The sequence below is a fragment of the Neoarius graeffei genome, chromosome 10 (genome assembly GCF_027579695.1).
Source record: "Neoarius graeffei isolate fNeoGra1 chromosome 10, fNeoGra1.pri, whole genome shotgun sequence".
Classification (NCBI taxonomy): domain Eukaryota; kingdom Metazoa; phylum Chordata; class Actinopteri; order Siluriformes; family Ariidae; genus Neoarius; species Neoarius graeffei.
The window spans coordinates 52064141-52091865 of NC_083578.1; the positions used below are offsets into that span (position 1 = coordinate 52064141).

Here is a 27725-nt window from a genome sequence, read left to right on the forward strand (position 1 = left end):
AGCTCACCGATAAATGCTGTAGAGAAACTGAACTTTCGATAACAATTTAAAGCCAAAATGTTTCCAACATTATTAAGATTTTTTTTTTTACAACATACAAGCAAATGTATAGCATTACTAATATATATCTTGCTTATTAAACTCCTACAAGGCAATGTAGCAGAAAGCTGCCTTGGGTGTGTCAACAATGACACCTAGTGTTTCTACCAAGTTGTCATATAAGCAATGCACAGAATGAAGATAAAAACATTTATCATATGTAAATTATGAAATATAAATGGCCTTTAAGTAGCTAAGTAAGTAGTCAATGCAGCAGCAAAAAAAAAAAAGAAAATGTGTTTCAGAAAACATTAGTTACAAGCAAAATTGACGAAAGAGATCTGAAATTCACTTTCAAGTTTTGTTTGTTAATGGCAGCTTGAATAATACTCCAGTTTTGCATAAACTCATCAAATGTTAAAAATGACTATTGCTTTCTAGAAACAGCACCAACGTACACCACCAAAGTGTCTCTGAGTTGCCTTCTTTAGTCAGCCTGAAGATTCCAGAGCCAAATGAGAAATCGGCAATAGGAACACCACCATAATCAATGAAGACATTAAAATACTTCTGTGTGTTTTGGTGTTATATGCAAGACTTGTAATTTAAAAAAAAAAATCCCTCCTATTTCCCAGAAGCATGTCAACCAAAAAACTCCATTGTGTCCATGTAGCCTGGTTTACCTTTTACAAACTAATGTGTGTGTGTCTGAGTCTGATACTGAATGGGTTTTATATTTCACAAGATTTAGTTGAGGAAAATATCACACTCTAAGTTTAGTGAACTGACAAAACCAAACTCGTGTTGCTGGAGTTTGTTTTCTATAAGTTAGTTACTGTGAAATGTGAATATTAATTTATAGAACTGACATGCATTGAGCAGTGATTTGTATGATATTGATGATTTGTATGACTTTATATAAAGAGCACTCTGCTGTTGTCTGCTTTTTAGCCCACAGAATTAGTAAACAAGTACTGCACAAGGCTGATCTCACCTACAAAGGTTTGTAATTCAATACAAGGCCTCACTTTAACTATTAAACGAGAACAAATCATCAGCTACATGTTTTACTTGTGCAATTGTTATAAAACCACCAGAGGTGGACAAAGTACCCAACTTCATTACTTAAGTCAAAGTACAGATCTCACTGGTCAAATGTTACCCCAATACAAGTGAAAGTTGGACAGTCAAATTTTTACCCAAGTACTGAAGTACTTGCTTTTAAAAATACTTAAGTATTAAAAGTACATTTTCTGTCAATGCATTGTTGTATTACCACGGCGCTTACAAAACCTAATGCCTCTGAAGCAACCGACTGGATTCACTGACTAGATTATAGACCCTGTAGAATAAACACCTGGTAAAATGTTACAAAATGAAACACAACTGAACTGAAAAAGAGCCACTGTCTTTTTTTTATTTATTTATTTATTGTAACACTCCTCCCCACCCCCACAAAGCAGCATGGTAGTGTTCTGACACAGCTCTGGCAGTGTGTGCACACATGCATGTGTATGTTAATCAGGAAGACCATGGAATAGCTGTAAATGCAACTTGCTCAGAAAATAAAAATGACAATCCAACCTGCTTAAAACCCAGGTCCACACCTCTAGCTTAATAACTGCCCAACAGCAACACTGCTTTAAGGAAGACAAAAAAAAAAATGCAAGACCATCATCTGACATCAAAACAAAAAAATTCCAGCAATTTGTTGTGACTGACTAGTACAATACTGTCCATCTCACAGGTCTCATGTGTGCACGCGTAATTCTATGTATTCATGCACATATGAATCTGCCTGTGGAATCATGGTGGTTTAATGTTAAGCTAGTTGGTCAGTGAAGTTCCACCTGACATGCTAGCAAAGTCTTTTCATCTCATCATCTCTAGTCGCTTTAACCTGTTCTACAGGGTCATAGGCAAGCTGGAGCCCATCCCAGCTGACTACTGGCGAAAGGTGGGATACACCCTGGACAAGTCGCCAGGTCATTACAGGGCTGACAGACACAGACAACCATTCACACTCACATTCACACCTACGGTCGATTTAGAGTCACCAGTTAACCTAACCTGCACGTCTTTGGACTGTGGGGGAAACCGGAGCACCCGGAGGAAACCCACGCAGACACGGGGAGAACATGCAAACTCCACACAGAAAGGCCCTCGCCAGCCACGGGGCTCGAACCCGGACCTTCTTGCTGTGAGGCGACAGTGCTAACCACTACACCACCGTGCCGCCCTCTGCAAAGTCTTTTCAAACTCAAAATCATATTGGGTAGCTAATGCTTGTGTCACACATTGGCGTTTCAGCCTTGCGTATGTACGGTATATCAGGATATGTGGCAGTAGGAAAGGAATCGGCAGCTTACGTAGCTAATACTCTAGGATGCATAACACGATCTCCTTGTACACCAGGGTGTGGTGTATTTTTAAGTCCGCACTTAAAAATCTGTAGCACATACGTAGCAGCTTTGATACATCACATGTATGCTGTAAAAACGAAAGCTACGCAGCAGTGATGCAGCGGGAACGTTAATTGAACACCCATTATACCATGTGAATGCTTTAGTTGATGTGTCTGATGAGGGTGGCTCCGGGGCTGGCTGGGTGGACGCAGCTGATGTTTTCCCTCTTCCCTTGCCCTTCTTGGGTCCTGACTTCTTCGCTGGCATGATGCTTTCTTGACTGTGACCAATGACAACGAACACAGCGTGGGACCTCCTGTGAATGCCACAGATACGCAGCAGCAACATTACATGCAAGAATGAAACGCCACGCCAACAAAACGGTTACACCACGCATATGCCTCAGTACGCCATAACTTATGGGTTGTTTTACAATCAGGGTACACAAGCTAAAAATCACATTTAACACTTATCTTCAATATCAAAAGGCTTGATGAAATAAACTTGGTTGCTTATTATAGCCCTGTGATAGCTCTATTTACCATGCAAAAAAAAAAATTTGGTGATAACGTTATTTTTGGTGAATGTATGGCAATATATGTCACATTTAGCAAAATTACTCGTGTCATTTAGAAAAAGTGCTTTTTTGACCACAGGTAGCTCCAAAAGGGATGCACTTAAATCATTCTTTATACCATAAAACAAATATTTGGTTTCATATCATTGGAAACATAGTTAAAGTTTTAAAGGGCTGATGACACGAACATGACTCTATGCAATTTCTTAAATAAACTATACAACATGGCAAACATGTTAGATTTCTGTTATAATTACGTGAAAAGAAGCTGTTGTTACGCAAATATCCAACTTTTAATTGCACAGCGCAAGAAAACTGGGTCCGTGGCTCGCGGCCATGTTGTGACGTCAGCGGAAGAACACGCTGCAGTTCACTGGCTGTTCTACTCTGGTTCTACTCAATGGAAATGGCGCATGAAAACACAGGTGAACTCTCTAGTGCTAGCTCCTCCTCTTCTGGGAGTCTAGAATTGTGTTTATCTCTTCCGAATAGAATCTATGATAGCCTACCCTCTTTACCCTTTGCCTCTCGTTGCTAGGCGGCAGTTACATGAAAGCCGCAAGCTTTCACAAGCAAATACATGACTGATATCACGCCGACTTTATGATTACATTTATGATTATCATGTAGAACAGGGGTGTCAAACCTGATCCATAAAGGGCCTTGTGGCTGCAGGTTTTCATTCCAGCCATGCAGCAGCACACCTGACTTGGCTCATTCAATCAACTGAACTGTCTTCACACAGTCAAATACTTGCAGCCACACCCACCCTTGATTAAAGGGTGGGTGTGTCAGTTGATTGAATAAGCCAAATCAGGGTGCTGCTGCATGGCTGGAATGAAAACCTGCAGCCACACGGCCCTTTATGGATCAGGTTTGACACCCCTGATGTAGAATCTATAGCTCTACGTACCTTTATCTTATGTTGTTTCACAACACATGTTCTGACAGGAGGACTGTCTTTGGATCCGGCGTAGCTACTAGTAGACCCCCTCCGGAATACTGGCAGTGTTGCCAGATTGGGAGGAATCCCGCCCAGTTGGGCAGTTTCAAGTGCATTTTGGTGGGTTTTGAACATATTTTGGGCTGGAAAACTTCAGCAGTATCTGGCAACAGATACTGCTGACGTTTTCCAGCCCAAAATATGTTCAAAACCCACCAAAATGCACTTGAAACCGCTCAACTGGGCGGGAAACCTCCCAATCTGGCAACACTGTGTAGGCACTGCTGATGGTAGTAACACGTTTGTGCTGAACTGAACACCCAAGAGAGTCTTTTAAGCTGGGAAGGGTGTCAAAATAATCCAAATCGAAGTGTTCAGAGCACAGGACGGATGTTGGTGAGGGCTCCCACTTGTCACGAGTGCACCTGACTTGCTTCACCCACTTTGCATGCAGCTTGGGATCTCTGGGAAACTTGAATAAACTTACCCCATCCTTGTAGGTTTTGGAGCAAAAGCCGGCAACACAACGCGAAGGCATAATAACATATATATATATATATATATATATATATATATAAATGTACAATAATAATACTAATAATGACAAACTGAACACCTGTCGCATCAACAACAAACTGGTAAGTTGGGAGGAAGGTTCTTTCGCTGACGTCATATAGCTCCTCCTCCTCTTTCGTCTCCTGGGTGCTGCAGCCCCGTCAAATTTGCCCAAATAGCCGCGTTTATCATAACTTGTAAAATAGGTGCCTAAGTGAATTACTTTTTATGTTATAAAACATCGCCAAAGATGTCAAAAACGTGTCATCAGCACTTTAATGTTGACTGCCAGTAAGTTTTCAGACTATTTTGATCAAATTAGTATGTAATTGTGTCAAAAAAATGTCCTCTCCGAGAATTTTTCAATATAAAATAGCATATCTAAAATGATTATTTTCATCCTAAAATGTGGTCAAGATATTGGGACATAAATATTAGAGACAACTAACACAAAGCTTACAGCCTTATATTTAAAAGCACTATGGAAGTAGTGGATTCTGAATTGTCCAAAAAAAAAAAAAAAAGTCCTCTCCGAGAATCACTTCATTTGTTTCTCCCATCTGATAGCAGATTACACAAAACTACCATACACGTGTCAAAAAATTACCTGAAATCTATTTTTTAACTTGTCCTTCACTTAAAAACTGGTACAAGAACCAGTTTGAATCAATTTGAATTTTGGACCCGTGACACAAACTTTGTACTCTGATTGTAAAACAACCCTTGAACCCCATACAAACCCCCAGATACACAGTGTACGTCACAGTACTTTAATTTTGGACAAAATATGCCTCATTTCTTGGCGTTTGACCCACATGCCGCTTACGTGACAAGATACAAGACAGTGTGACACAAAGATTTCTACATTTTGTTATTTGGCAAGATTATACGAAAACATTTCTGAAAGGACTCCAAATAAGTTATTCATGTTAGCATAACTCTATTTTTACATGCCAACAGTGTCCAAGTTAATGAGCTACGTGTTATCGTTAGCCGTGGACAAGGCTATGGCAACTCGGCAGGCAAATCCATAGAAAGTCATTTGACTAACCAGACTGCATAGCTATTGCAACATTATCGCTCGCTCTAAAGCACAGACAACTTCATTACAAGCTTTCTCTTGGAACAAAATGTTTACATACAATATGTTTCCGCAGGTTGGACGGCAAGTTTTTGTAGGCTGTGATGTGGTTCATTTTAGGCAAACAAAGCAAACATTTAAAACAAAACAACTCTATTCCTTTCAGAAAACTGAAACATGATTCTACGTAAAGCCTTCAGGCATGCACTCCCCAGCTAGTCTGGTTAACACCAGACCGTATCACAAGTGAAATATGTCTTTTCAGATCGGAATGATTGTGCAAAGCAGCATGGGATTTCCCAGGCTACTCCCCAGCAGTACCGCCCCCTTCCATTCTGCCATCAACCGATCATGTTAAATAATGCTGCGGAGACATCACTGAACTTGATTTTATACAGTCTGTGGACATGACGTGACCCTACTGATTACTAATAGGCTGTCTCAGGGTCACCTGTTAAAAAAAAAAAGTTTTCAAAAAGAAAAGAAACCCATCCACTTTTAAAGCTGCTTCATAGTAATGATAGAAATGTAGTGGAGTGAAAAGTATGATATTTGTCTTTCAAAGGTAGTTAAGTTAAAGTCATAAGTTGCCAAAAAAAAAAAAAACCTCAAGTACAGATACTCAAAAAGTGTACTTAAGTACAGTACTCAATTAAATGTACTTTGTTACTGTCCACCTCTGAAAACCACACTGAACAAATGTCAAAGAACAGCATTCAGCAAAGACTTCATATGGAGAGTATCTGTAAACAATTAACGAAATCCACAAAATCGAGTTGTACAAGAACTACACCTCGTCAGCTGTAAGCTATGTACAATGAGTTTGAGTGGAATAATTGTTTGTCTATCCACATTCACTGTATTTTAAGAGCTTTTTTTTTTTTACAAATTTGATAACTTTATACAAACAATTGCTGCTTAACAAACCAGTGAAATGACAGCAGCAATTTGTGAAAAATGCTATAATTATTGGGGGAAAAAATTCTTACTGTCAAATGCTTTCATTCTATATTTTGTTGCTTTTTTTTGTGGTTTCATTTTCAAGTATTTTTTTTTTAATTTAGTCCTTGATTGGTTCAAGCAAAACATGCTGCCATTTTGTTTTTCTCTACTCATGGTCTCTGAGCCAATAGCTTAGTAGTAGAGTAGCCAACCAGAGCTCATATTCAATAAATGTGGATATAATAACTATCATCCATGCTACGTACAAAGTACACCAGTGCATGTTGCAAAGGTTTAAAGAGACACTGCCCTTTGTTTCTAAAACCTGTACATTTTAGAAGTATATACACATTCAGTTTGCACAAACCGCTGTGATAGTTTTATTAATGTAAACAATAACTGTATTCTTTGGCTTGCAACTCTATCAACTGAAACTACAGAGAGCCCCAAGCCACCCCCTATGTGATTTTGCAGGTCAAATATGCTACCAACACCAGTGGAAAAGATTATGGTATTGTAAATATGTACAGTGTTAAAGGTATATTCTGTATTAAATATTGTAAATGATTTAATATAGTAAAGATTAAGTAAAAAACATGGAAACAGAAATACAATTAGTGTGACTGAATTATGCTTCACAACTTTATACTGCTTGTTAGTGGCATGTATATTCCACAGCATCATAGAATAAAAGAAAATTGTATCTTTATTGATGTACTGTGAACTCTGAATAGATCTGACAGCATTGCTTCTAATAGTAGACAAAAAAATAAAGCATTGCACATAAAAATAAATACATGATCAGGAATGTACGGGTTGCATATGTAAAAGCCATAATGCGAAATTAGTTGCTGAGGTGGAGTGATAATATTGGACATCATCTCATTTGAACAGGGCATCAATTGGGTTTTAAAAAATTAGACAGGGTCGAGCTAGACCTAATGTTGCAGACTGAGGTAGCAGTTATTACTTGAGATGTGACCACAAGCAGAGGGTACACAAATGCAGTTAAAGGAGTCTTACATAGGGAAATAAATACCCCTTTTGCATATACATGCAATAGTTCAAGAATTTACAAATTGACAAACATCTTTAGGCCAGTTTGTGACAATTGTATGCCATATACTTTTCAGTTCTTATCTCAATACAACATTCTATTATATAAACTAAAGATATATGATAAGACCTTGTGCATATAGTTTGACCCATCAACTTAAAAGCTGCACTGAAGTCAGATAGTGGTTTTTAAATAACACCAACCTATGAACATGGACATTTCTTTAGCTCCATAGCTAATAAAACAAAACATATGAGGAACTGAATTACCATAGCTTCCATATAAAGATTGTCCTTCAGGTTCTTTAATAGAAGACTATTACAGTGCTACACATATAAAAATTAAAAGGCCACCCATGACCTATATGGTACATCCTATAAGGCCCTGGTCACACCGCCCGAACTTTGCTGGAGCGTTCCTTGAACGGTAGGGAGGGGGGGCCGAATTTCGACAACACTCGTCACCGCGCACAAAATGGGAAAAAAAAAAAATCGAAAACATGGGCGTTGGCTTAGCGGTAGAGAGCGGTGGTATAGCGGCGTTCTGCGCATGCGGGCTTTGGCTCGGCGGGGGTATAAAGTTGGTTTAACACTAATCATAGCAAGTCTCTCAGCATCCATGGTGATACAGTTTTACTGTAACTTTGAGCAAATTCGATATAGATGAGGTCTGAACTCAACGGCAGCTCGATTCCAAATGAGCTCCTGGTCCATTTCTCCCTGTATTCACGGGTGCAGATGGGGGGGGGGGGGGGGGGGGGGGAATTCGTCCCACCCAGATTTAAATTCACTTCGTTCGGTCCCCCCCACTTATAGGGAGGAAAAAACGTCTATGCTGTCTTTCTTTGCATAAGGCAAACCTCACAGAAAAATCAAAAGACTAATTACCATTCGGTTTATTGAGGTGCACAGCAGTGTATACATAGTTGCAACAACTCACATAAAACAAAACAAAGACTGATATTCGGTTGGTTGAGCTGCGCAGACTGCACAGGTTGCGAGCTTGAGCTTGGTTGCTATGGTAACCCACAACAAGCTTGACAGGCATATCGGGGTTGGGGTTGGTAGCTTTGTCCCCCCCAGTTTTTTGTCCCCCCCAGTTCAAAAAACGTATCTGCGCCCCTGCCCGTATTTATAGCCAAATTCTGGTCCCGCTCCGACACCTCTATACCAACGCCAAACCAAAGTTCATCGCCGCCATGGATAGCTGCTTCAACGCCCGACACCGTTCCAGCAACCCCGTGCCCGCTCGTAAAACCCTTACAACCGCTCCACCGAAGTTTGTGCAACCTTTAATCGCCGCCCGGGCAACGCTGGCGAAGCAGCGGTGGTCCAGCGTTCAAGATTTCTGTGTTGGCCTAGCGGACCCAAGCGTCCACGAACTTGCGTCTAGCGGTGCCAAACTTTGACTGGGCGTTGGTGGAGCGGGGGTGAACTTTGCCGGGGCGGAAAATTGCCCCCTCCTCACCGCTCGCAATATTTTGTGCAGCTCAAAACTTTTGGAGCGGTAGGAGGGCCCCTCGAGAAACATCAGCGGTGGCCGAGCGTATACGGCGTTGCTTTAACGGGGGCCAACTTTTGTTAAACGGTGGTGAACGGTTACGAGCGGTGATTAATTTTTTTCACCGCTCCAGGAACGCTCCAGCAAAGTTCGGGCGGTGTGACCGGGGCCTAATGTGCATTCAGCACAGACTGAATAACAAAAAAAAAAAAAAAAAAAAAACAAACTTTGCAAATGCATGGTGAAGGCACACTTTCAACTAAGAGCATAACATTAATATATATCGGCTGGCAAACATAAGCAAAGTTTACCTTATGTTACAACTTATTTAAAAAGTTCAAAAAGCTCATTTGAACAATACATTTTACTTAAATATACATCTCCGAACAAAATTCCCTAGACTATAGCTATTTCATGTCACTCCAAATCACATGTTTGCTTGAACCTGTATTATACTTCTTACATGTCTCCCCTCCCAAGAAAGGAGGGGGAGGAAAAAAAAAAAGCAAAAAAAAAAAAAAAAAGCAGAGGCTTCAGATAGTATCAATTGACTACATGCTGCTGTCTTGCAAGAGGGGCTCAATGTCCTCGTCACTCCCAGGAGCAGAACTATTACCATGCGTTCCACTAACAGGTGAAACCCGTATGCTGCAAGTTTTCACCAACACCCTGCGGTGTTCTGGGATGAAGCAGGCCACTAACAGAGCGAGAAGAACAGTACAGGCTCCAAACAGGAAGGGAGGGCCTGGAATGACTGATGTCTGAAAGGAAAGGGCATTTGATGTTAGTCCCTGTAACTGTATAAGATCAACTGCATAAACAATTACTTTATATGGATTGTTCACTGTACACAGTACATTTCCTGTCCTTATATTTACCATAAAACTGTAAAAGATTTTATATGGCTTTTAATTTTATTTCAGATTTTGTTGTTTAAATACTAGTATACAACAGGGCTCTACATTAACTTGTGAAACCACTTGTCCTGTCGGGCAAGTTGAAAGGAAATTTACTTGTCCGAAGAAATATTTGAGGGGGGGGGGGGGAACCCCACAAACTATTTGTAACCCAACAATCTTTATGGCATTTGTTTCCGAATTCACAACATATGCATAATATCTATGAATCAAAAGTAATCAATACTTGATATACTGAGGCAAAAGTTAAAAAAATATAGTAAAACAGACTGATTGATACCATAATTCACCAATTATTCTGCTGAAGTTCAGAAGCAATATATTCCAATAGAGTAGAAATTATGAACATAAAATTTTAAGAACAAAATAACTATACTATGAGATCCAGAAACACTAACCATTATACAGTATATACACAGATCAGTACTCTGCAGTTCAGTAACAAATATCACGAAAAGTAACATTATCATAAAATTTATGACTTGAGATATCACTAGTTTGGACAAGAGAAACAAACAACAACAACGCTACAAATAAAAACTGATAAAACTGACTGATTAATACTGTAAATGACTATTATAACTAGATTTCAGTGTATCAAATGACAAGATAATATATCTTATGAAAACCTCCACACCTCTACCACAGATGAATGGATAATAATAATAATAATAAAGTTTAAAACAAATAAAAAGTTTCTACTCATCTTCATCTATCAACCCTTGAGTTCTGCTCCATCAATTGGACTCCATCAATCATTCATTTATTTGAGAAATTGAAAGCCAGAAAATTAAAATATACATTTTCATTTTTAAATTATTAATTTTGAATATATATATATCCTTCACTGATTGTCGTCTAATTATTCAGTGTGGCTCCTGTATGGTATTTAATGGTTAAAAAAAATAAATAAAAATTTCAAATAATCCATAATTATATCTAAATTATAGAGCCCTATGTTTCAAATCCCTAAACTCCCATTACTAATTAGTTAATTAATACAGCCGGTAACCTAATTAGGAGCCATTTGACAGCTTGGTATTTCATAGATAACTTTCCCCACTCCTACCTCACTCCCTGTCAATCCACACGCATGCAGGCGCACATTCCAAGCCCAGCACACCCCGCCACACACGCTCGGCTATATAATACCACATACTCAACGTAAATATACAGTTGAATAATGATCCCGCCAACAGAAATGTCAACAAATCCACGTGTATGACACGATCAAAATCAAAACGACCGTTTACTTTTCAGCTCAAATACACGAAGCGGTATTGGCTGGTTTTGCAAGTGGAATATTGCGCATGTGCACATCGCTCTTTCCGAATAGAAACATCTGGCGATTCATCAAAACAATATGTCGAGTGAGATGCTTCGGAAATCATGTGAATAAACTGATAAATTTGATATATGTAACCCGAATATCGGCGTATTTTGGCACTTGTCCGATCGGACAAGTAACGGAGACGATTAACTTGTCCGACATTAAGTATCACTTGTCCCGGACAAGCGGACAACTGTTAATGTCGAGCCCTGTACAAGTACATTTAATTTATATAGAGAGGCCAGTACATGGTTGCGCAAAGATATGAAGTTTGAGTGGTGAATATATTCACAAGTGAGTGGAGCAAACGAGTGAAAGTATTTTCAACACGAGAAGATAAACTTTGTATCTTCGCACCACTGTGTAATGCTCTTTATATTATACAGTGCCTTGCAAAAGTATTCATCCCCCTTGGTGTTTATTCTGTTTTGTTGCATTACAAGCTGGAATGAAAGTTGATTTTTGGGGGGGTTCGCACCATTTGATTTACACAACATGCCTACCACTTTAAAAGGTGCACTTTTTTTGTGACACAAAACAATTAAGATTAGAAAACAAATCTGGAGTGTGCATAGGTATTCACCCCCTTTCATATGAAACCCCTAAATAAGACCTGGTCCAACCAATTCACTTCATAAGCCACATAATTAGTTGACTAAGATCCACCTGTGTGCAATCAAAGTGTCACATGATTTCTATAAAATCAACCCGTTCTGGAAGGACAGTGACTTTGCTACACTACTAAGCAAGCAACATGAAAACCAAGGAGCACTCCAAACAGGTCAGAGACAAAAGTTGTGGAGAAGTATAGATAAGGGTTGGGTCATTAAAAAAAAAAAAAATATTACACCAAACTTTGAATATCCCAGGGAGCACTATTAAATCCATTACAGCAAAATGGAAAGAATATGGCACCACTACAACCCTGACAAGAGAAGGCTGTCCACCAAAACTCACAGACCAGACAAGGAGGGCATTAATCAGAGACGCAACAAAGACACCAAAGATAACACTGAAGGAGCTGCAAAGATCCACAGTGGAGATGGGAGTATCTGTCCATAGGACCACCTTAAGCCATACACTCCACAGAGTGGGGCTTTATGGAAGAGTGGCCAGAAAAAAGAAAACCCTCATTGCTTTAATAAAACAAACAAACCACATTTGGAGTTTGTGCAACAGTATGTGGCAGACTCCCCAAATACATGGAAAATTCTTTGGTCAAACGAGACAAAAATGAAATTTTTTGGCCATCATGGGAAATGCCATGTGTGGTACAAACCCAACAACCTGAGAACAACATCCCTACAATGAAGCACGGTGGTGGCAGCATCATGCTGCAAGGATGTTTTTCATCTGCAGAGACAGGAAAGCTGGTCAGGACTGAAGGAAAGATGGATGGCACCAAATACAGGGCAATTCTGGAGGAAAACCTGTTTGAGCCTGCCAGAGGTTTGAGACTAGGATGAAGGTTCACAGTCTAGCAGCACAATGACCCTAAACATACTGCTAAAGCTACACTGGGATGGTTTAAAGGGAAACATTTAAATGTCTTGGAATGGCCTAATCAAAGCCCAAACCTCAATCCAATTGAGAATCTGACATAACTTGAAGATTGCTGTACACCAACGCAACCCATCTAACTTGAAGGAGTTGGAGCAGTTTTGCCTTGAGGAATAGGCAAAAATCCCAGTGGCTAGATCTGCTAAGCTAATAGAGACATACCCCAAGAGACTTGCAGCTGTAATTGTAGCAAAAGGTGGCTCTATAAAGTATTGACTTTGGTGGGGTGTGAATACCTATGCACACTCCAGAGTTCTCCCCCCCATCTTATTGTTTGGGTCACAATTTAAAAAAAAAAAAAAAAAAAAAAACCAGCACACCTTTAAAAGTAGTAGGCATTTTGTGCACATCAAAAATGGTACTAACCACCCAAAAATCCATTTTAATTCCAACTTGTAATGCAACAAGACAGGAAAACACCAAGGGGGATGAATACTTTTGCAAGGCACCGTATGGACGACTTCTTTCAGCTGCTCCTGTTAGAGGTTGCCACAGCAGATCTCATCTCATCTCATTATCTGTAGCCGCTTTATCCTGTTCTACAGGGTCGCAGGCAAGCTGGAGCCTATCCCAGCTGACTATGGGCAAAAGGCAGGGTACACCCTGGACAAGTCGCCAGGTCATCACAGGGCTGACACAGAGACACAGACAACCATTCACACTCACATTCACACCTACGGTCAATTTAGAGTCACCAGTTAACCTAACCTGCATGTCTTTGGACTGTGGGGGAAACCGGAGCACCCGGAGGAAACCCACGCAGACACGGGGAGAACATGCAAACTCCGCACAGAAAGGCCCTCGCCGGCCACGGGGCTCGAACCCGGACCTTCTTGCTGTGAGGCGACAGCGCTAACCACTACACCACCGTGCCGCCCCACAGCAGATCTGTTCCACATATTTGTTTGGCATAGGTTTTACACTGGATGCCCTTCCTGACGCAACCCTCCCCAATCTATCTGGGCTTGGGATCAGCACCAAGTGTATGTACTGGCTTGGACAATCCCAGTGGCTGGGAATTTTACCTAACCTACAAGTCTTTGAACTGTGGGAGGAAACCCACACAGACACAGGGAGAACATACAAACTCCACACAGAAAGGCCACCATCAGCTGCGAGGTTCAAACCCAGAACCTTCTCGCCGTGAGGTAACAGTGATAGCCACTGCACCACTGTGTTGCCCCTTCATATTATATGGGAGTGATGTCATCGGAGTGAAATATCGGGAATTATTATACAAACAGGGCACTTTTTCGATGGAATAAAAGCATGTATTATATTCCCTACTAGCGGATTTCATTCATTTGGTTTGATAGCATGCAATATTGTTAGCACATCACTTATCCTGTGTGTATTATACCCATGATTTTCAACCACTGTGCTGCGGCACACCAGCGTGCCGTGAGAGATCATCCAATTTCACTTAATCGGTCCAAAAAAAATTTAGTTGCTGCAAATAATTTGCCATTGTTGAGCATCTGTGCCTGCAATGTAGTGGCTGGCTAAGTAATTAAATACTCTTCCATGTCAGTGGGTGGCAGTAGGTAGCACAATCACCTTGTTAATTTAAGACAATAGAATTAAGTGATGTGTGCGAGAGGTGACGGTGACAAGAGGTACAACAGCAATGGATAAATATTTGAAAAGGAAAAATATAGACTCTGAACTGGGCCCTGGACAAAATTCTAACGCAGATGAAGAGCCTAGTATGAATGGTGGTCATAACAAGAAAGCAAAAAACAGTGAGCTCGAGGCAATACAGCAAAAGTTCTCTTTCACTTGGATCTATTTTCACCAGGGATCCAACTGCACAGACTCCGTTATGCTTGGTGCATGGGAGAAAGCTACCGTAAAATACCAAATAATAGTCGAGTTCCAATTAACCGCCGAGTTCCCTTTAACGGCCGGGTGTACGCGTGTGTTGTGACAAATAAAGGCCGGTTCCGAATACTCGCCGGGGTCTTAAAAAAGCATCCGAACGTTCTATCTAGAATCTTGAGGCTTCTTTCTTCAAAACATTCTTTTTACCTCAGATAGCATTGTGCTAGCTGTTTGAGACGTTCATCATGGCGCCGCCGCGAAAAAATAAGTAGTATGATATCAAATTTAAACTTTCAGTAGTAAAATATGCAGAGGACAACAGTGGAGAAGCGGCCGCAAGACATTTTTCTGTGGACCCCAAAAGAGTCAGGGAGTGGAGGAAGCAGAAAGATGACTTGCAACATCCTTCAACGCAGGAGGGCGGCAAAGCACGGCTACCAGGCGGGGGCAGGAAGAAGGCTAGCGAGGAGCTAGAGGTTAGCATAAGGGAGTGGGTGCTGGCCAAGAGGGCCCGTCACGAGAAAATTAATCAGAGAAAAGGCCAAAGAAGCGTACAACACCGTAAGCGATGGCCGAGAGGAGGGATTCACGGTGAGTGTTGGGTGGTTAAATCGCTTCCTCAAACGCAATAACTTCTCGTCCAGACGGCGCACTACAATTGCCCAGAAGGATGCGGAGGAATTGACCGAAAAGATCGTAAGGTTCGTGGCCTTTTCGTCTCATATTATTCTGAAAAAGAAGATTGTCCCCAATAATATCATTGTGATGGACGAAACTGCCGTGTGGTTTGATATGGTTGGGAACACGACCGTGGATGTACGAGGAGCTCGCAGCATCCCTCTAAGAACGTCAGGTCACGAAAAAAGTCATTTGACTGTGGTGCTGACCGCAAAGGCGGATGGAAGCAAGCTAAAACCCTTTGTGGTGTTCAAGGGAGGTGTGAGGGAAGTGAAGGCGATGCAGTCCATTGGTGGAGTCATGATAACCTCATAAAAAAACGGCTGGATGAACGACGACTTGACAGCAGAATGGCTACGGAGAGTCGTAGGAAAATTCAGTTTCAGCCCTCGCCTGCTCGTCTGGGACTCCTACAGATGCCACATCAGCCAGGCCACGAAAGAGGAGCTCAAGCGGGGCTACAATGTGTCAACAGCAGTGATACCAGGAGGGTGTACGAAGTACATCCAGGCACCTGACCTGGTTTGGAACCATCCATTCAAAGCCAGTCTGCGCAACTCCTACGATAGATGGATGGCCAGTGACGCTGACAAAACATACACTGCTGGAGGAAACATGAGAGCTCCATCTCGTCGCCTACTTGTCGCCTGGGTGCTTAAAGCATGGGAGGAGTTGGATATGGAGCTGGTGAAAAAATCATTCAAGGTGTGTGTGTGTGTGTGTGTGTGTGTGTGTGTGTGTGTGTGTGTGTGTGTGTGTTGAATGAAAAAAACGGGGGGTGTGGGGGTAGAGGAAGAATTTGAAATAATTAATGTTTTTACAATGTTTTCTTTTAAGGTGTGTGGCCTGACAGTAGTCCCCGATGGCAGTGAGGACCATTTGATCCACTGTTTCAAGGAAGGTGAGCCATGCGCAACAGGAAGAGAGATGTTGGCTCAAGTCAGACAAGGAGTGCGTGCGGATGATGGAGAAGATGAGCAACATGAAGATGATGAGGGTGAAGCGTTTGACAATGAACTGGTAGTTGAAGATGATGATGAGGAGGAAGATGACGAGGAGGAGGAGGAGGAGGAGTGAGGGAAGGATATGGACTTAACAGGCTATCGAATCAGTTTTGAGTTGAGTTGTTCTTTTGTTACGATGTGCTCACGTGTCTGAGTGTTTGTAGGCCCAGCACTTTTCTGGTTTTCTGGTGTTTAAACGATTTTGCATTGCATAGTTTTCTACCGAAACAATATGAATGAATGAATGCAAAATGAAATTATTTCTATAATACTGTTTACAACATTTTGTTACATGATAATAAACATGCCATTTCAATGTTATAATCTTGGTCTACCGTAATATTTCTTGAGGAATGCAACTCCGTAACTTTTGACAGATGTCTTAGCCAATTACGTTTGACATGGGTGTGTGGGATATCACTTACATCATCGAATGAGGAATACCCCTTTGGGTATACCCAACGAAAGCCAGCGTGTGTGGTGACATTGAGGACTGCGGGTTTCCAAGGTTGGACTGCTGCTTCTGTTAAACGACCTAAATTGCCGAATGCATGCGTCAAAGCACACACAGTTTTATTAAAAGACCTTATACCATTTCACTTGCCCTTACCCATTCGGATCTGGAAGACGCTTTACAAAAAAGGTGAGAGCGTTCTAACATGCATTTCAGTCTGCTCGCGGCCAATCTACACTGTAAAAAATGATTTGTTTTAACTTAAAGTTAGTGCAAGGGTTGCCTTAAGGGCTGCCTTAAAATTTTGAGTTCACTGAAATTAATATAGTAAGTTCACAACAATTTAACTTACTATGTGAATTCCAGTGAACTCAAAATTTTAAGGCAGCCCTTGCACTAACTAAGTTAAAACAACAAATATTTTTTTACAGTGTAATCCAAGGGGCCTTTTCAACAAGTAATCTGTCGTGCAAGTTGGGCAGAAGCACGCGTCAGGCAGGCAACATGTAGGCCTACAAGTCAGTAACCTATTCAACTAAATTTCATCTGAACTTTAAGTTTTCTACGGGGTCGAGCCACCGTACCAACTCACTCGGAGAATAGGCTCATATCGGCCAAATAGGGAGACGTCTTGGAGAGAAACGTGAGAATGCAAGATGACAGTATGTAGCCACTGCAGGTCACTTATTTTTCAGCATAAGAAAAAACCCTTTGGTTTGACACTTCGCACCCTAATTATGTTGCTTCAGCGTCGCGCCTTCCATGCAATTTCAGATTGACAGACATCGTGAAGCGCAAAGGGTGGAGGCTGCATGGGTGAGCGTGATCGCAAGTGACCATAACTTTGCAGAGTAATTAAATCACAGTGCTGCGCACAGACAATGGTGTAGTTTCTTGATTATTTTGTAAAGCATGCAGTTAACTAGTCATTAACAGGAAAAGGTGTGTGATTTATCCTTTATCCACCCCGACTGTGCCATGCGAAGATGCATTCTGCGTCTTCAAAATTCTCCGAAGTTGGCACCGTGCTATCTCTAATCTAACTCTAAACAAACTGTAAGTTATACTGGTTAAAAGTAGGCCTATCTGAGAATGATTTTTCCCCCCGTTTTGAGGTAGATTTTGGGGAAGGTGTTTGTGAAGAAGGAATTAATCGCCTGTTCCAAATAGCCGCCTAGTCTCTAATACGCGCCGGGTCTCTTACGTGATTGAGACAAATAATAGCCCGGGCTATTATTTGGTATTTTACGGTATCCAACAGTGCCATCATCCCAAGCAAGCTTAAACGTCATCCCCAAACAAAACACCCGCCACTTCAAAACGAGAACACAGGACTATTTCATTCGCCTGTGTGAACACACTGAGAAACCCGTCTTCGACTCATTCAATATCATGCTAGCTGAATGGGACATATCTGATAGACCACTCAATGCCAGCACCACAAGCTGACCTAGCGGTTAGCGTGTCCGCCTACTAGTTCTACTCATGGTTGGGTCATACCAAAGACCATCATAAAAATGGTACCTACTACTGTCTGGCAAGGCATGCTGCAATACAGATGCGAGTGGGGAGTCAAACTCTTGTGGTTACCAGAGGACTAGCCCCCCACTGTAACCCTAGCTGTATTGGCGAAAGGCCGAGGGCTACAGAAGTGGAGATCAGCACCGCCCAATGCACATCAAGGGCCTGGTTAGTACAGGGACGGGAGACTGCCTGGGAAGACCAGATCCTGGCACGGGAGGGACTTTGACTTTTGACTCAACACCAGCCAATATTATTTAAAATGTGTTACCCAGATCCGAGATGTATTTTGTATGAAAAAATGTATCAACATGAGAACAAACTTCATATCTTCAAGTGTGATTTACTATAAAACACACACACACACACACACACACACACACACACACACAATCAAAACAACTCACTGATTTCCTCATGAGTGGCATATAGAGATATCATGGTTTTGATTCTCCATGTCCTGGATGTAGCTCATACAAAAAAAAAATAAATTTGGGGGGGAATTGAGGCCATTTGCCCTGCAGGGCAAAAGGTGTCAAAACTTAACGCTGTGGCCTGCCATTCCAAAACATTTAAAAGTTTTCCTTTAAACCACTCCAGTGTAGCTTTAGGGTCACTGTCCTGCTGGAATGTGAACCTTTGTCCCATTCTCAAACCTCTGGCAGACTCAAACAGGTCCTCCTCCAGAATTGCCCTGCATTTAGTGCTATCCATCTTTCCTTCAATTCTGACCAGCTTTCCTGTCCCTGCAGATGAAAAACATCCCCACAGCATGATGCTGCCACCACCATGCTTCACGGTAAGAAGAGTGTTTTTAGGGTGTTGGGTTTGCGCCACACATGGCATTTCCCATGATGGCCAAAAAGATCAATTTTAATATCATTTGACCAGACAGACAGTTTTCTTCCATGTGTTTGGGGAGTCCACCACATGTTTGGCAAACTCCAAAAGTGTTTTCTTAAACAAGGACTCTTTCTGGCCACTCTTCCATAACGCCCCACTCTGTGGAATGTATGGCTTAAAGTGGTCCTATGGACAGATACTCCCATCTCTGCTGTGGATCTTTGCAGCTCCTTCAATGTTATCTTTGGTGTTTTTGTCGCATCTTTAATGCCCTCCTTGCCTGGTCCGAGTTTTGGTGGATGGCCTTCTCTTGTCAGGTTTGTCGTGGTGACATATATTCTTTCCATTTTGCTATAATGGATTTAAATATGCTCCCTGGGATATTTTTTTATAACCCAACCCGGATCCATACTTCACAACTTTGTCTTGGACATGTTTGGAGTGCTCCTTGGTTTTCATGTTGCCTGCTTAGTCGTATTGCAGAGTCAGGGTCCTCCCAGAACAGGTTGCTTTATACAGACATCATGTGACTGATCATGTGACACTTGGACTGCACACAGGTGGCTCTTAAATCAACTAATTGTGTGACTTATGAAGTGAATTGGTTGGACCAGCTCTTATGTAGGGGTTTCATACAAAAGGGGTGAATACCTACGCACACTCCAGAGTTCTGCTTTTTCATCTTAATTATTGTTTGTCTCACAAAACAATTTGCACCTTTAAAGTGGTAGGCATGTTGTATAAATCAAATGGTGCTAACCATCCAAAACTCCATTTCAATTCTATCTTGTAATGCAGCAAAACAGGACAAACACCAAGGGGATGAATACTTTTGCAAGGCACTGTACATATTCAGGTTAAATGCTTGCACCATACACAGCCGATATGTTTTTAAATGTCTTACAAACCTCATTACCCATGTGGGCCATGAAAACCGACAACTGTAAGAACTTTTGTTTTTTTATCGAACAGTTCATGCAATATTTCACTGGTTGCCTAGAGACACTCCAGCCAGTGTACAATTTTGTCCCTAACACACCTGGGCTTGGTACATTGCACTTCATAATTATTAAGACACACAAATCAATACATAAAATACAAACAACACTTGTGCATTGTTTTCCACAACAGGAGCAGGATAACCGAAAACATCCATGAACACATAGAATAATACACATTTTGTGAGGATTTATGAACAGCTTTTATTTTTCTATTATAAACTAACATTTCAGAATAAAGTGTAAATACTTATATGCTGAAAAATCAGCTGGTGTGCTGCATCTAGGGATGTCTAATATTTTATGTAATTGAAATTCAGGGACATGCAAAACAATAACATTACTTAATATAGGTAACAAACCATTGACAAAGATCTGTGTTCAGGACAAAGGTGGTGTGTGTGTGTACGTACACACTTGTGCACAAGTACATAAGTCTAGTTTGGATGGTGGTTTTGTAAAATGACACTTTTTTAATCTATATATTGAGTTCTCTGCTGCAGCACGCTCTCCCTCCATAAAATATGGATACAGTAAAGACCACATCACTGAGTATATTACATTTTATCAATAAATATAACTGAAGCTGTTATTAAAAAAAAATAAATAAAAAAATAATCCATACCTTATTACTGACAGCTGAAGCTGGATCATGAGCTATTGGCCCCATCTCATTCAGTTCCACATTGAAGAGAAAAAAGATAAATCCAAAGAGAGCTGGACCAAGCCCATTGCACAGACCCCTAATCCCAGTTATCATTCCCTGGACTGCACCTACATTAAAGACACCATTAAAATTGCTTGAAAAGCCTTGAAATTCACAGCTTAATAGAACATTATAGAACAAAAAGAAACACTTTAGGACAAATTATTTCTCTGGTATCTTGCTGGGTGTTTATGAACACAAAATAGTTAGTTTGTTTATTTACTGTTTATATTTTTAAGTATACTATCTACAAATGTATGAATTACATATAAAAGATATGGTTATAAAATAAATATGCATGATGCAACCACATGACTGAGGACAATAGTTATGGCCTGATCTTCTCTTACCCTGCTGGCCATGATCTGTGACGTGAGACACCAGGGCACTTATTGTCGGGAAAGTGATACTGGACATCGCAGCCACGGTGCCGGCTGTCCACATCATCCTACAATCATTTGTCAAAGAAATGTGGCAGTTTTACTTAAAACGATAAAAATGACTAATTTAACAGATATCACTTTCATAATCAAAACATACCATATGGCTGATCCAAAGCCATACCAGGCCAGCTGGAACAGCTGAAATCCAAGTCCCAATAACACAGTATTCTTATTACCGAGTTTTTTCATCAGCACACTTAGGAGCAAAGTCTGAAAAAAAGGCAATAGGTGAACTGTTAGAGCACATCATTAGCACAATGTACTTACATGAATACTATCAGACTAAAACCTGTCAGCACCACCTTATCCTATAGACTGTTTTACACTATTGTGCAAGACCCCATGTTAAGTTTGTCTTTACGTTCTTGATAATCAAGTTTGACTTTTCATTTAAAAATGCATGTTGTTACATTGTTATTGGCAGAAAAGCACAGACAGACAGCAGAGAAAAAAAAAACCAGTTTGGTAACTTGTCCTACAAAAATAGTTATTTTAAAAAAAAAAAAACACACAAGTTTACGATGTCAGAAATAAATACACCAACAGCATTTACCAACATTAAAGTATTTTACACATTTGGAAAACTAGTCAGCTCGATTTGTAATTCAGGCTCAGGGAGAACACAAATACCATCAAATACCAAGAATCTATCACTTCAGGTAAGTAACAGCTTTCAACTGAAACATTGTGCAAGATTTATTTTGGCTCCAGTACCAGCCAAAACAGGGCAGCATGGTGGTGTAGGGGTTAGCACTGTCACCTCACAGCAAGAAGGTTCTAGGTTCAAGCCCAGTGGCTGACGGGGGCCTTTCTGTGTGGAGTTTGCATATTCTCCCGTATCTGCATCAGTTTCCTCCAGGTGTTCTGGTTTCCCCCACAGTCCAAAAGACATGCAATTAGATCGACACTCATTTTTTTTTTATATATCTCGTGTAAATGAGTGAGTGAAAGGAACTGACCACCCTACTGCTGCCTCAAGCCTAGATTAGGGTTGACCGTGATGACCAGCCAAATGTTTGGACAAACCTTTGTGCTTCATGTCTTATAGTAATGATGGCTGTCATTTCTCTTTACATAGTTCAGTGGTTCTTGACATAATATGGATTACTCCAGCTGTAGAATAGAGCTATTTACTGTATTTCTATTATTTACTATCAACTGTTTAAGATCAAACATTAAGATGACAAGAAATTGCACTAATTAACATTTGACGAGGCACATGCTTTCATATTGGACCATACTGAAAAGCATTCCGGGTGACTCCCTCATGAAGCTGGTTAAAATAATGCTAATAGTGTGCAAAGCATCATCAAGGTAAACGCTGGCTACTTTAAAGAATCTAAAAATAAGGAAAAAAAAAAAAAAACCACACACCACACACACCACTTTGTTCACCACATAATTTTTTATATGTTATTTCATAGTTTTGATGTCTTCAGTATTGCTCTACAATGTAGAAAATAGCCAAAATACAGAAAAACCTATGACTGGATTAGGTATCCAAACGTTTGATTGAGATGGTATAAACACTGTACATTCTCAGTATACAAATGTTGAATTTACTTCATTTAAAAAAAAAAAAAAAAACCCACCACAACCAAACCCACCCCACACGCCAACTTAACTCAAACTAATACTATAGTACTAGGTGTTAATAGGCATCATCATGTGTGGACTATATACACAACTTCCACAGTGCATACAACGACCTGCATATAATTAAAATTGGAGACAGAACAATGAAATTTAGCACCCTGCTGAAATCTATGCAGAAAGCATAAACAGCAAAGTGCTGAAAAACCCACATTATAAACTGATGCTAATAATTCCAGTTCTATAAACAGGAATAATAACTTGTTAGGCCATTATTAAAAAATGTTCTGTTTCCGGTCCACCGGCTGGGTGAGTGCCGTTTGTGCGGTTGAAATTTATTTTTTTAAACGCCGGTTTTTCGACATTTTTTTCGGGTTCGTAAATCTAAAATCGAACTTGACATTTACGCATTCCCAGGGCTTTCCACTAAGGCTCATACTAGCCAGCCATGACAAATAAGTAGCCAGCTTGGGGGGGGAGTAAACACAAAAACTCCTGTGCATGCAGTTCCCAGGATTAAATGCATTTTCCACAGACCATTTATTTATTCACTTTACTCAAATACAAAGTAAAATGGCAGTAAATCTTTCTTTTCTTGCGTATTGCATCATGAGGCGTTCCTGGCTTGTAAATCTCTTATTTTCAGTGCATGACACATTCACGCAACTGAGCATGCTATGAATTAACAACGACAACAGCCTGCAGTGGTGGCTACACAAACACTCAGCGAACATTTCTCCATTTGTTTATGAAAATACACTCCAACGACTCAGTTTGGTTTCATTTACAACCAACGGTGTCTTTTGATGCCAGCACGTAATTGAACGAGAAAAGACTGGTTTACCAGAGACAAAATAGGCGTCATCTCTGCTTCTGTTCCCTCCAATGGCCCCGACACACTACTGCCTCCACTGAGTGCGCACGTACACACCACATGTCGGGGCCGCGGATGAGTTACTCTCCCTTGATCAACGAAGTCGGCGGGGAATTTGTGGTTATTATCGGTACAAACAGCGCGAATCACAACTTAAATGAGTGCGGTTCAGTTTGACATTGTCAGTCCGTTAGATAAACATTTAATTTTATTAAAATCGAAAATTAATATTTAGAGCCTGTGGGCTACAAAAATAAGTCATTAAAGTAGCCGGCTGGACTTAATTGTGTAGTCGGCTGTATGGCCGGCAGCCGGCGCTTGTGGAAAGCCCTGCATTCCGCGCAGAATATAGAATTGAATCAGCTCTGCGCATGCGGCACAAAAACAAACAAACAAACAAACAAAAAAAACAAACAAACAAAACGGCAGCCACTATGAAGGAAGGAGATCCGGAGTTTTCAAACATTTGCTTAAGTGTGAAATCGCAAAATGGTATTCTAGCGAACAACAAAATAGTAAAGATTCAGAAAAACAAAATCATTCAGTGATCATTTTAATAGTGTAATTTCATCCGAACTAGGCCCAACGGTCGATTTAGAACTACAAAAAGTCCGTGTGTCGGACATTTTAAGTACCTTTGTAAAAGTTTTGCAAATGTTGCAGTCAGCATTTAAAATGCTAACAAAGTTTTTGTACAAGTTTCAGTTGATTAAACTGTCATTTTATTAAATGTGTCTGCTTTTGTAATTGCGATTTCTTATCCATCCATCCATTAAAAAAAAAAATCCCTCCCTCCCTACTGAAATTTTTTTTTGCTCACCCGGTGGACAGAAAACGGATTTTTTTTTTAAGGATGGCCTTAGGTCAAGTAGATCAAACTAGATATTTACAAATGTACTACAGCTACAAACAATGCTTCAAAATGTGACAGTACCTGTGCTATAATAGACAGGATTCCAACCATTGCTATAAATGCTGCAATTGCTGCTGGTGAGAAGTTAATAACCTGAAAGCAGAAATTAAAAATTTCAACACGGTACACCTCAGGAAATAAAAACCCTTAAAAATAGTAATTCAAAACTGCATGAAGTAGAACTTTTAACATACATGTGTCAATTCCTCAAAACAACTGTGGTTCATAATTAAAACACTAAACAAATCTCAGCTGTAAATGAAATGCCACTTACCTGTCTCAAGTATAAGAAAAAGCTGGAATACTGTCCGGCTTCTGGTAGGTATGACAGAAAAACTGTGACACATATGAGAAGCACTGTGGTGTCCTTCCCCACTTTTCTTAAAGACTGTAAAAGCAAAGAGTAGGAACATTAATTCCCTAGACTCACATGCAGAACAATAACTCAAATCACACACACCAAAAAAAAAAAAAAAAAAAAAAAAACTCATTCGATATCAAAATCAACCACATTTAGAAAATATTCCTTGGTTGATTTGGCATGGAATGAGACACCCACAGTGTAAATATACACTGCCTGGCCAAATAAATAAATAAAAATTTGCACAGCCTAATATTACATTGGACCATATTTAGCCTTCACTGCAGGATGCATTCGCTGCAGCGTTGTTTCCAACAACCATACGTGAGGTCAACATTTATTTCCCGCCAGAGTTGCATTCATTTTTGCTAAGGTCTTGTCTTGACAACAGGAGAGTCAAACCACTGAAAAGTCTTCTCCAGCACCTCCCAAAGACTTTCAACGGGGTTAAGGTCAGGATACCGTGGTGGCCAATTCCTGTGTAAAAATGAGTCCTCATACTCTCTGAACCACTCTTTCACAATTTGAGCCTGATGTTCATCCTGGAATATACCTGTGACCTCATAAGAAGGAGGAAAAAAAAATTAATTCATCCACTGATGGGATAACCTGGTCATTCAGTACATTCAGCGGACTTCATTTTATTGCCACATAACATTGCAGAACCACGACCTGACCAATTGAAGCAACCCCAGATCATAACATTGCAGTTTTGGAAATTAGCACCTGCTACCTGCCAAATGTGGATGATTTTGCATAGTGACAGGGGAATTTGCTAAACCTACGTTGTCTTACAAAAGTATTCATCCCCCTTGGTGTTTGTCCTGTTTTGTCACATACAAGATGGAATTAAAATGGATTTTTCGAGGGTTAGCACCATTTGATTTACACAACATGCCTACCACTTTAAAGGTAGGCATTGTTGTTTTATTAGGACACAAACAATAATTAAAGATGAAAAAGCAGAAATCTGGAGTGTGCATCGGTATTCACCCCCTTTCATATGAAACCCCTAAATAAGACCTGGTTCAACCAATTCACTTCATAAGTCTCACAATTAGTTGATTAAAGATCCACCTGTGTGCAATCAAAGTATCACATGATCTGCCACGTCGTCTATAAAATCAACTTGTTTTGGAAGGACCATGACTCTGCTACACTACTAAGCAAGCAACATGAAAACCAAGGAGCACTCCAAACAGGTCAGAGACAAAGTTGTGGAGAAGCATAGATCAGGGTTGGGAAACAAACAAACAGACAAACAGACCCCAAACTTTGAATATCCCAGGGAGCGCCATTAAATCAATTATAGCAAAATGGAAAGAATATGGCACCACTACAAAAATGGCAAGAGAAGGCCGCCCACCAAAACTCTCAGACCGGGCAAGGAGGGCATTAATCAGATATGCAACAAAGACACCAAAGAGAACACTGACGGAGCTGCAAAGATCCAGAGTGGAGATGGGAGTATCTGTCCATAGGACCACTTTAAGCCATACACTCCACAGAGTGGGGCTTTATGGAAGAGTGGCCAGGGGGGGGAAAAAAAAAAAAAAAGTCATTGCTTAAAATAAATAAAAACATACGTTTGGAGTTTGCCCAACAGCATGTGGCAGAAACACATGGAAGAAGAGTCTCTGGTCAAATGACACAAAAATTGAACTTTCTGCCATCATGGGAAATGCCATGTGTGGTGCAAACCCAATACCCTGAGAACACCATCCTACAATGACGCATGATGGTGGCAACATCATGCTGTGAGGATGTTTTTCATCTGCAGAGACAGGAAAGCTGGTCAGGACTGAAGAAAAAAGATGGATGGCACTAAATACAGGGCAGTTCTGGAGGAAAACCTGTTTGAGTCTGCCAGAAGTTTGAGACTGGGATGAAGGTTCGCAGTCTTTAGCCGAACAATGACCCTAAACAAACCCTAAAGCTACACTGGAGTGGTTTAAAGGGAAACATTTAAATGTCTTGGAACGGCCTAATCAAAGCCCAGACCTTAATCCAATTGAGAATCTGACATAACTGGAAGATTACTGTGCACCAACGCAACCCATCTAACTTGAAGGAGTTGGAGCAGTTTTGCCTTGAGGAATGGGCAAAAATCCCAGTGGCTAGATCTGCGAAGCTAATAGAGACATACCCCAAGAAACTTGCAGCTGTAATTATAGAGCCACCTTTTGCTACAAAGTATTGACTTTGGTGGGGGTTGAATACCTACACACACTCCAGATTTCTGTTTTTTCATCTTATTGTTTGTGTCACAATAAAAAAAAAAAAAAAAAAAAAAAAAAGTAGTGCACCTTTAAAGTGGTAGGCATGTTGTGTACAACCCCGATTCCAAAAAAAAAAGTTGGGGCAAAGTACAAATTGTAAATAAAAATGAAATGCAATGATGTGGAAATTTCAAAATTCCATATTTTATTCAGAATAGAACATAGATGACATATCAAATGTTTAAACTGAGAAAATGAATAATTTAAAGAGAAAAATTAGGTGATTTAAAATTTCATGACAACAACACATCTGAAAAAAGTTGGGACAAGGCCATGTTTACCACTGTGAGACATCCCCTTTTCTCTTTACAACAGTCTGTAAACATCTGAG

General features: G+C 40.4%; 2 protein-coding genes across 9 annotated transcripts in view; one reads left to right on the forward strand and one right to left on the reverse strand.

Annotated features, from left to right (window-relative positions):
• lrrc2 (leucine rich repeat containing 2) overlaps positions 1-16733 on the forward strand; it is a 47138-nt gene extending 30405 nt beyond the window's left edge. For 3 of the 7 annotated variants that reach the window (XM_060931870.1, XM_060931867.1, XM_060931868.1), the window contains exons 10-11: positions 991-1041; positions 15661-16733. In XM_060931870.1, the coding sequence (XP_060787853.1) occupies positions 991-1041; positions 15661-15923 (314 nt within the window). In that variant the 3' untranslated portion in view covers positions 15924-16733. Of the gene's footprint in view, positions 1-480; positions 3668-5766; positions 7971-15660 lie in introns of those variants that run through there. The other 4 variants (XR_009655518.1, XM_060931871.1, XM_060931869.1 and 1 more) reach the window with 4 other exon arrangements.
• mfsd14bb (major facilitator superfamily domain containing 14Bb) overlaps positions 7231-27725 on the reverse strand; it is a 40107-nt gene continuing 19612 nt past the window's right edge. The window contains exons 7-12 of one of the 2 annotated variants that reach the window (XM_060931873.1): positions 25029-25142; positions 24776-24847; positions 21472-21584; positions 21282-21379; positions 20851-20999; positions 7231-9860 (exon numbers count right to left, since the gene is read on the reverse strand). In XM_060931873.1, the coding sequence (XP_060787856.1) occupies positions 9651-9860; positions 20851-20999; positions 21282-21379; positions 21472-21584; positions 24776-24847; positions 25029-25142 (756 nt within the window). In that variant the 3' untranslated portion in view covers positions 7231-9650. The remainder of the gene's footprint in view (positions 9861-20850; positions 21000-21281; positions 21380-21471; positions 21585-24775; positions 24848-25028; positions 25143-27725) is intronic. The other variant, XM_060931875.1, reaches the window with a different exon arrangement.